The sequence below is a fragment of the Podarcis bocagei genome, assembly GCF_964188305.1.
Source record: "Podarcis bocagei genome assembly, chromosome: 12".
Taxonomy (NCBI): domain Eukaryota; kingdom Metazoa; phylum Chordata; class Lepidosauria; order Squamata; family Lacertidae; genus Podarcis; species Podarcis bocagei.
Window position 1 is genome coordinate 51,278,214 of NC_138137.1, and position 10,775 is coordinate 51,288,988.

Below are 10,775 nucleotides of genomic sequence, written 5' to 3' on the forward strand. Positions count from 1 at the left end.
GGCTGCAGGCCCCATAGGCAGTGTGCACACAATATTAAATACAGTAAACACGATTGGGAGAGTGAGGCACCTACAGGATTGTGCTGTTAGGTTGTAAGCCCTTTTTGTCCTAGGTGTGGGTAGGTAGCCAAAGTTGGCAGAACTGGAAAGGAGGAGAGTGGGAAACCTGGCCTAGCTTTGTGAATGTGTGTGTGTGTGTGTGTGTGTGTGTGTGTGTGTGTATCTATAGATAGTATAAAAAAGCAAAGGAAGGTATGTTAGCACATAGGAAAAACAAATCAACAGTAAAAAACCCAAAAACCACCTTAATTATGACCAGCAAAAATGTCACAATCAATCTATTCTGGTCTGCGGATTCAAACGTTTGCTCCATGTTTTGCAAAATGTTGATTAAAAAGGGTGTTGACTAACTACTTTATTTAGAAATCAGAATATAGGACTGACTTTGACAACAGTCTTCTGGGTAACATCCGTACTGTGCATTTTAAACATATGTCCCCCCCAAAAAAAATCCTGCAAAATGTAGTTTGCTAAAGATGCTTGAGGGGTAAACTACAGTTCCCAGGATTATTTGGGAGAAGCCATGTGCTTAAAATGTCTGTTGCAGATAATGGAGTTGTCAACTCCCCTCCACCCTTTGTGCATTTAGTGGCTGGCCCAGAAGCACATGACTTCATTGCAGGAAAATGGATTTCATTCTGTAGCATCTTACAACCAACATGTTTTTGTATAAGGTTTTGTGACACACCTCAGTCGTGTTTTTTCCAGGGCAATGCAGGTTGGAGTGGGGTTCCACCTCCCAACAATGCCCCTCGAAGAACAGCAGGTTATGATGTATCATATGTTTCCAAAGAAGTATGGGAGGGGGCATTGCACATGTCACAGAAGAAGAAAAAGTGCTTTTAAAATAAGAGAAAAGAAGGGAAGGAGGCTTCCGTTTTGTTATGTGCAACTTTTCATCCTTGACATTGGATGGTTTCGTGGGAGCCGATTGAAACTAAATCCTTCGAAGACAGAGGTCCTATGGCTAGGTCGGGATAGCATGGGGATGAGGGACCAACTCCCTTCTCTTGCGGGGGCCCAATTAGTGCCATTGCCTTCCGTTAAGAGTTTGGGTGTAATCCTTGACGCCTCCCTTTCCATGGAGGCGCAAGTCACAGCAACAGCCAAGGCGACATTTTTCCACCTTCGCCGCATCAAGCAGTTGGTCCCTTACCTTTCCCGCCCCGACCTGGCCACAGTGATCCATGCGACAGTCATCTCCAGGCTTGACTACTGTAACTCGCTCTACGCGGGGCTGCCCTTGAAGCTGTCCCAGAAACTCCAGCGGGTACAGAATGCTGCAGCGAGGCTCCTCACAGGGTCTCTGCCATGGGAGCATATTCATCCAGTGCTTTTCAAGCTGCACTGGCTCCCGGTGGAGTACAGGGTCAGATTTAAGGTGCTGCTTTTGACCTTTAAAGCCCTTCACGGCCTAGGACCCTCGTACCTACGGGACCGCCTCGCCTGGTATGCCCCACGGAGAGCCTCAAGGTCCATAAATAACAACACCCTAGTGGTCCCAGGCCCTAAGGAAGTTAGATTGGCTTCAACCAGAGCCAGGGCCTTTTCAGCACTGGCCCCAACTTGGTGGAACGCTCTGTCTCATGAGACCAGGGCCCTGCAGGATCTGATCTCTTTCCGCAGGGCCTGTAAGACAGAGTTGTTCCGCCTGGCCTTTGGATTGGAGCCAATTTGATTCCCTCCGCCCCCTTTTTCTTTTTTCTTTTCCTTCTCCTGCAATGAGGCTCCATTTTAATATTTTAATGTTCCATTATTTTAATGTTGTATTTTATTTTTGTTTTTAAGTTGTAATCACTCATCTTGTTTTTATTATTGCTTGTAAGCCGCTCTGAGCCCGGCCTTGGCTGGGGAGGGCGGGGTATAAATAAAAAATTATTATTATTATTATTATTATTTTAATGATTTTTTTCCACCCCACTTAAGACTGTGGGTCTTTATATCTCCACTTCCTAAGGCCCTCACAAATGTACCAAAAAGGTTCATACTAGAACTTTCACAATCATGCTCGTTTGCAGTGACTAGGGGGAAAAAGTGCATTATGCATTTTTACTAAAGTAATACAAATATCCACTATGGTCTATGAACACACTCAAATGTAACTTCAAACTATGGTTTGCTGTTATGAGAACATGCCTTGGATTTTCTCCTTTGCCCCCCTCCTCTGGGAGGAGAAGCCAAAGTCTTGTCACAATGCATTATTGTAATATATGAATGCAGCCTATGTGTACACACATCAAATATTAATTTACACACATAAAACCAAAAAACCTTCAAAATGAAACATCAGTACTGACTCTCAGGAGCAGATTATGAAAATAAAACAACTGGTCTGGATGCAAAGTAGAACTGTGCTTCCAATTTATATTTCTTACAAAATAACAACATTTCCATGAATTGAAAAATCATATTACAAGTCATTAATTTATTTCAGTGATGCGGAAAAGCATATGTGCTTTCTGACATGCAGCTGAGAAAACGAAGTGGGGAAAATAGGAAACGTATATATTTACATATTAACTATATTTAATCTTGAGAGGGCAGGAAAAAAAGAGGATCAACTCCAGATTTTAGAAAGTGCAAGGGGGTGGGAATCATTTGTTTCAATAAAGAATTAACAAAGCAGTATATGTCAATCATTCTTATTAATACTGAATTCCAGTTCATGAAAATAAGACATTTCTAGAAATAGTATCACTATCACCACTTTATAAAAATGCATTTCATAGTTACATCTACACCTGAACAAAATTAGCAGGACATTTAGAGAACCACTGTGGGCTTGTTTACACGGTCCAGGGATCACGAATTAACAAAGACATAATAAGAACTCTTCAACCTGATCAGACCAAAGGTGCAGCTAGTCAATCATTCTTTTTCTAACAGGAGCCAAATCCTGTTAGAAAAAGAACGTTAGAAAGCAGAACGTTATTGTTCTGCTGCTTTTTCATTATTATAGTAAAGGCACATGAACTTATGAACTTATAAAAGATTTCCTACCCAATGAACCTTCAAAATATATTTTCAAATAAGTCTGAACACTGAGTAGTCCAAAATAGGTTTTAAGCAATCATTCCTTAACAAGCACATCAAAGGTATTTGGTAAAATATTAGAAAGTGTTCACAGTTAACTCCCATTGCAGGGCCAGCTGAATCCAATAAGCAGAGACCATTGTTTGATGGCCTGAACTCTGTCCAGTGGTTTAACTTTTGTTTCTTGCCAGCAAACCACAGTCTCCTGTTGTGCTTTGTTGTTGGCTGGCAAACCTTGGCTTGCTTTAACTATGGTGTCATATCTGAACCCATGGAAGGGCACGAGGCAAGAGCAGCTGGAAAATGAACCAAGCTTTGGAGAAACAAGCCGTGTTTGTTTGACCGTCTGTGGGAAAAGCCTTGGTTTTTAAAAACAAATCATGGGTTAGCATTATACATCGTGGAGGCTGATAGAGGCAGGAGAATTTCAGAGTCTCCAGACTAAGATCTGAGGTTGGTAGATATTGTGTCCTGCTGTTTCCTGGGCCAAAGCCTTCATTTCTCTCATCCCACAGAAGTGAGTTGAGTGAAAGTCCCTTTTATTTAGAACAGAGAAGTTAGGATAAATTCAAAAACCCCTGAGAAGACCAAAGTTGCTCTTTGGATACAAATTCAAATATGTGCATGTGTGGACAACTCTGATCTAATTTAAAAGGTGTGGGGAGTGGATTGACAGCTAAAGAATACCCAAATGTGAACAAGCCCCTTGGCACAGGAGATGGGGGCAAAAGAATATTTTAGCCAAATGTTTAAAATACCGTAGCTTGAGCTGTCCCCACCCCTATATATGAGCAGTTTTTCCTTTCCCACTCAGGGTAACACTTGTGTAAGCTGGGATATACATGGCTACAGCCACAGCAATTCCTGCGACCACAGGTGTTGGAATCCGATCGCAGTTGCACATGTGACCAGAAGGAACATGCAGCTGCTTCTGTGTAGGGGACTGTGCGTAGCAAGACTTGGCTTCCTTCCTTAATGAGATGCTCTCACTGTGAAACATACAATCCAAGTCTTCTTGCAGCTTCAGAGATCTTGTGAGTTTTCTTCTGAGGGAAAGGGTAATAGTGTAGCTTACTAGATGTCGGTGCCAATTTTGAGACTGAAATTTGAGCGTGTGTCCAAGCTGGTGAAGTAACTGAGGTCAAATGTGAATAAGAACTGTCTGTCGTTTCAGCAGGGCTCGAAATTTCCTGTTCGCTGAGTATTCCAGCAGATTGTTCACTTCCTTTTAATAATTCTTCGCATGTCATCACTCTCTCCTTCTGAGACAGTATTTCACTGTCAGCGCTAACCTGTTCATTGCTTTTTTGGACAGCACCCAAAGGAACTTCCTGGTGTTCTCCATGTGAAAGGCGGTGGATCTCTAGATGTATCCGCCAAGGTGAACTGTCTTGTATATTTTCACTGCAGGGCAATTCAAGGCTAACCTCTTTGACAGGAGCACGCTCTTTAAATGCTTTTGCTTTCCTCATTTTCTTGTTAATTAAAACAGTGCTGACCATCGATTCCCCTGGGACTGTCTCATTCTCACCTGTGAAGAAAATATATGTTTGCATATTACACGTGGCAAAGTAGTACAAGCTTGATGGGATTGTTCACATTTGGGGCTGTTGCAAATATAGGTAGAAAGGAGCAAGAGACTCCCCCTCACTCCAGATCAGGAACCACAAAAATCTGTTGTTGCAATCTGATAAACAATCTTAACACATCCCAGAAAGATTGGCTGCCTTACCATAATCTAATCACAAATGAATCACATGTAGAAAATAAATGCAAGATTGGGCAAGTTAGGTCCCGCTAGCTAGTTTTCTCTTTAGGTCAGATGTGAAGAACCTCCTGCTTGTGTGGGCCAATGCTGGCCTTCAAAGCCATTTCCCCAAACCACATCTGCAGGAAAGGTGCACATACACAAAAACTATTTACCTTGAAATTTTTATTATTGCTAAATTCTCAAGTAGAAACATTGTTCCCACATAAAAATGCCTCAGATCAATTATTCTGTTTCTGCTTCTTTTTATTTTTTTAAAAACCCTTTTCACAATCTTTTGCCAGCATAAATCTGAACATTTTGGTAAGCCTATCTTATTTTCTGGGACCAATTCCAAAGGGAGTGAACGCATCATCCCATTGGAAGGTGGGGAACTGCCACAGCGTACAATAACCACATTGTACCCAAGTAGGCTATTGTTACACTTTCAAAAATGTGAGTGGAGCACCATCTTCTCAGTGCAACAAAATGTTTGGTTTTGGGTTTTTTGCAAGGTCCTCCCCTTTGCCTTTGATGAGAATCCTGATCAAAATACAGATTTTCTGACCTTTTTTCCTGATAGGGACATGTTGGGGAATAGGAAGAAGCTGGAAAAGTGAATTACCTGCTTTAAAAAAAAGAAAGAGGGAGAAGATGAATGGGCACACTGATTTAATATGTCTTATGCTCTTCATTGAGGGATTGATATACCTGCGAATAAAGAGGAATTCCCAAATTTTGTCATTAGTGAGGGCGCTTCCACACACTAGCTGTTTTTTTCTGCAACTGACAGATAGGTTCATTCAGGCCTTCCTAGATAATCCAGATGATTGCAATGCAATACCATGCATTCCAGTGTTTCCTGTTATCCTCCTATTAAAAACTTATTTTGCTACTTTTCTGATGCAATTGCAAAGACAACCTGGCAAGGCACTATAGATAGCCGAGTGGTCTGCAAGTCAGTTGGTAATGTGGCTGGTGAAGACCTACCTTTTTGTGTTGCCACCACTGCCACTCCTGTACCCGTTAAGTTCTTTCAGAAAGACTAAAATCTCACAGATTGGTTTCTCATCATTTCCCATTCCTTGCCAAGCAACTGGTTTTCACCTGCATGTTTACATTACACTGTAGAAGGACCTGCAAAGAGAAGTTCTCTCCTTTGATCGGCTTTTCCTTAGGCTAAGGAATTGTCCAACATTATATTCTAGGAGGCCTGAACAAATTGGTTAGGAAGGTTCACGGTGACATTATTTGATAACCAGTAATCCAGAGCAACATGTTTTCTCCTGGTTACATATTACCACCTAGGACCTGGCAAAGCTACGTGTACTGTTTTCACATGATTGCCTTTCACAGTAACATTCAGTAAAATATCAAGGTGAATCTTAGCAGGCTGCTAGGTTCTTAAAGTAATTATATGCTCCCTACGCATGTTTACTCAGAAGTTCCTGTTGCATTAAGAGGACTAACTCTCAAAAACATATGCACTGGATTGCAACCTAAAATAGTTACATACTGTTGTATTGTGTGTTGTGTGTTATGTAGATGCTATCCGATATAATTAACATTTTGTTCTAAGAAACATCATGCAAGCAAACTAATTTTTTATTATTTATTTATCTTGCCCAAGACAACCCATAGTGACTTTGTACTGGATCAAACACTGTTGGTCGAAAATAAGTTCGATCCCATTTTCCATGTTTCTTTGGAGGTAAGCCTGAAAAGAGTTTACCCTCAAGTTGTGTTTCAAATTCTCCTTACCAAACTTTTTTCCACATCAGCATCTTTTTTTAGCCATCATTTTACCTGGTTCAGTTAATTTAACAAAACATAAGAAATTACTTACATTGCTTATCTCACTTTCTGGGACTAACACAACAATTCTCTATACAAAACAGCTCTAATCCAGAGAAGTTAGTCACTCCTGCTGTATCAGTGAGATTATCTCTTACGTTCAGTACTAGAGACATATCAGAGTAACAACTGCCTTCTATCGTTTAAAGAAACTAGGGGAACAGCCATTGGTAGTTCCTTGTCCCAATAACTCTTGGTACAACCTGAAATGTATTTTGCTCTTAAGACTGACTAATTTACTTACCAGTTTCAGTGTGGGGCTTTTTTATCATGTTCAGCTTCCCCCCACCTCGCCCCTTTTCCTCTTTTGTCTTTTTTTTGCTAAACATCCTACCTGAACAAGAGTTCTGGAGAGCATAAAAGTTTGCTCACTATTTTCTAGCACTTTAGCTGATTCTAGTAAAGATAATAGCCAGCTGTGGCTTTCTTTGTGGACTGAAGCTGAAATTTGTGCTATGACAAGACCCACATTTAATAAGTATATCACAGAGCACATTTATCTAAAAGATATTCTTCCCCCCACAAACATGAAAGAAGTGTTAACGTTTGGCTTTGCTAACTATTATGACTGTGTATAACAATGTGAAAACAATTCCCACAGGGAGTAGATGAATAAGGCTGTAAACTAGGCAAGCTTACCAGGAAGCAAGTCTCATTTAACAATGTGGGGCTTGCTTCTGAGTAAACATGCATAGGACTGGGCTGTCCATCTGTTACAGCAAACACAGTAAGAGTCTTATGGCACCTTAATGATTAGCAGACTGTATAGCGTATGCCACAATACATCTGTTAATCTGTAAGGTACCTTGGATCTATTTCTTATGAAGACATTGTACTTAACTTTTCAAATGTGAGCATAAGCTTAGGGCAATTGTAAAAATCAATGAACATTTTCAAGGCTTTTTGTGGACCCCTTGTTTTTAAAGTTTTAGCCAAGTCTAAAACTTACCTGTTTTAAACACAATAATGTGTGTCTGCAGTTTTTGCTTCTGTTTTAGACAGTCGTATTGCTCTTCAAGCATGCTTACGTCCATCTTGGTTGGCTGCCCGGAACAGTCTGAGGCTCGTTGCTTTGATAGATGAGTCACTAAGAAAATACCACCCATATATTTATAAGCCTTCACCATCTGTTCCCATAAGACAGACAAAATCAGGCAAAAGCAGAGCATTTCCTTCATTGTGCTTGCCAAAAGCCAAAGGGTGTTGGTAACATCTGAAATAGTCACTCATGAGCCAGGCAATGGCTTTCTTGCATTGCTTGGATTCCCTTCAGTACCTGGTGCAGAGCTGCTGATTTCAATCAACTGAAATATCAACTTTGCTTCAAATACATCCAGTGTGTCCTGAACCTCTGAAAGCAAAGCTAATGACAGGAACTGTTCAGCTGGAACCGGTGTTGACTTAAGTCCAAACATATGAAGCCTTGCCAAAACCCACAGTGAAATACAAAACCTCATTTAACACAGCCAAATGCACACAAAAGGCTAAAAGATGCTGGTTGATGTAGCAATTTTAATTTTAAAGCGACACAGTTATATGTTGGCAGCATGTCACTTTCATGATTATATATAATTTCCCCATATTTATTTTATAAGATTTGATTATTATTGTGGTAAACTCTGTGATAACTATTTTGCTGCTGCTCCCCCCCCAACTATTATTATTTTATTCATCTCCTATTCCTAGATATTAAGATAAAAAAATGTAAAGGACATAGAGTTGCATAGAATTGGAAATTGTAATACGCAGCTTCTTGATTGTCCACAAGTACTGTACATTTCTGTTGTGGGGTATTGATTTCTGATTTGTACCAATTCCACCCTATCAATATTCCATAGAATGACGCATCCATCTGTTTTCTACTCTCATCTGTTTTCTTCTTCTGTTGATGATGGCTATGGAATGAAGTCTTTAGATGAAACTCCCCTGTAATTATATCCCCTTTAGCAAAGATTTGTTGTTGTTGTTGGGTTTTTTTAAAACGTTCCGCAGGAAAAATAATTGTTCCACATTAGGTGCATGAATCGAATCCACTGTTATCTCTTGAGTGTTATCCAAAAAAACAATATGCAGGTGCACTCCTCCTTAGTGAGAAGTGATCCTCTTTCATTTAACCACTTCTCCCATACCCTTAACTTTTAAAATAAATATTTTAAAATAGCCGGTAACCAGAACTCAAGACATGTATCATATTTCTTGGTGTCCCCTTCTTTGTTGTGATATTTTAACTAAATATTTGAGATAGCCCAGTGTTGAAGACTGAAACCAAATGTTCAGCTCAACAGTTACCCACAAATGATGGGAACAAAACACTCAGCTGCATCTTTGGAACTTTTGTCATTACATTTTGAAATATACTCGGAGTCCTGTAGTGATTTCATGCTCCTTATTGCAGCTTGTAAAACCGTGATTTAATTCCCCCCCCCCCAAAAAAAAACCCTAAGGCTTTTATATACATTCTTTATACAATGAGTCCCGTCTGATTGGCTGATTCTGCTTCCCTCCTGGAGCCTGATTGGTCTTTTCCTGCAGGCCAATCAGTTGTTGCATTCTACGATCCTACGATCCTACCAGCCTAATAGGATGATTAACTTCCTCCTGGAGCCTGATTGGTCTTCTCCTGCAAGCCAATCAGTTGCTGCATTCTAGGATCCTACTTGCCTATTGTTCTAGGATCCAAGCTTAGTACATAACACATTTCCACCTCCAAACTAAGTAAGGCTAGTAAAAGCTATGTGGAATAAAGGAGAAGTTCAGCTACTTCTCATTTGTTTGTCATAATTAATTGAGTCATCCCTGCATTACACCTGCATTCAACCTCATATTACACACAAAGAAGGGCTTCAAATGCAGGGTCTGGGTGTTTCTATATGATGAGAGACAGTCCTTGAGGTATTGTGATCCTGGACTGTTTAAGGCAGGCATCCCCAACCTGCGGCCCTCCAGATGTTTTGACCTACAACTCCCATGATCCCTAGCTAACAGGACCAGTGGTCAGGGATGATGGGAATTTTAGTCCAAAACATCTGGAGGGCCGAAAGTTGGGGATGCCTGGTTTAAGGGTTTATATATTCAGAGGTCCTGGCAGATCAACGTGCTCCAGAGTGATGGAAACACAGAAAGAATTGATGATGCCTATGGAGGGGCAGCTCAATAAAATGAACACTAGGTTGAAAGCAGTTAATAAAACAGTCCTCCAGGGGAAAGTAATACCAAAGGAGATAGGAGGGTGGGGGCATAGCCAGGCTGCTAGAAGATACCTACCTGAGGCTACTGGAGGACTATTGGGCCCTTTTCACTTTTTGTAGAATGCAGCAAAAATTAGAAGTCTAATCTGAGTAGTATCTCACAAGCTGATTTTGATGAACTGTAAAGAGTCTCCATCAGCGTTATGCAGTAAGTGCACACTTTTAACACTTGGGTGTGTGTGTGTGCCGGTACTGCCTATCCTTGAGTGCCCCCAGAAAAAAAGCACTGTGTAGAATTATGTAATTCCAGGTGGTTGTTTTGACCTTAAGCCTGACATTTCATTTTTGGATCTTGGAGACATAAATAGTATATTCACAGTTTAACAAATACATTTTATTCTTTAACGTTACTTAGCTTCAGTGTAGATCACTGTGAGGACTGTGCAAAACATGGAACAGTCCAGGGAAGATTCTGCCAAATAGTCCTTCTCAATGTGCAGAGTGGCTGCGATAGAAGAATTCAAATTAAGAAGGAACATTTCTGGATAGTCCTTAAAGTGGAACACTTTCCCCATCCTGAACTGTTTCTTTGAACAATATAGCAGCTGGTCCTGCTCATTCCCTCTCCAAGGTGCCCCTGTCCACTAAAGACTATTTGTATTGTAGAAGGCAAAACCAGCAGAAACTTTGATATCCCTGTGTGCCTTTACTGTATGTGAACCTCTGTGGAGGTGGATGGGAGTCAGCAATATGCACTCCTGTTCTGAAATGCGTGACCAGTACAAAAGAGAGATGTACTGTACCTTCTGGATAACCCCCATAGGGGTAATACTTGCATTTGTTAATATTAATATTATTTTGAACTGTGGCTGCGTACAGATATCTTTAAAACA

General features: G+C 40.6%; 1 protein-coding gene across 2 annotated transcripts; it reads right to left on the reverse strand.

Moving 5' to 3' along the window:
* Positions 1 to 3,457: 3,457 nt before the first annotated feature.
* Positions 3,458 to 9,199, reverse strand: LOC308569686 (uncharacterized protein C9orf152). 2 transcript variants are annotated; one of them, XM_081163917.1, is made up of 3 exons: positions 7,922 to 9,199; positions 7,644 to 7,818; positions 3,458 to 4,624 (listed from the first exon to the last, which is right to left on the reverse strand). In XM_081163917.1, exons 1-3 carry the CDS (start codon positions 7,922 to 7,924, stop codon positions 4,080 to 4,082), a joined length of 723 nt encoding a protein of 240 aa, XP_081020043.1. In that variant the 5' UTR covers positions 7,925 to 9,199; the 3' UTR covers positions 3,458 to 4,079. The 2 variants fall into 2 exon arrangements, with proteins under 2 accessions (XP_081020043.1, XP_081020042.1); XM_081163916.1 differs by lacking the exon at positions 7,922 to 9,199 and having other exon boundaries at positions 7,644 to 7,887.
* Positions 9,200 to 10,775: the final 1,576 nt, after the last annotated feature.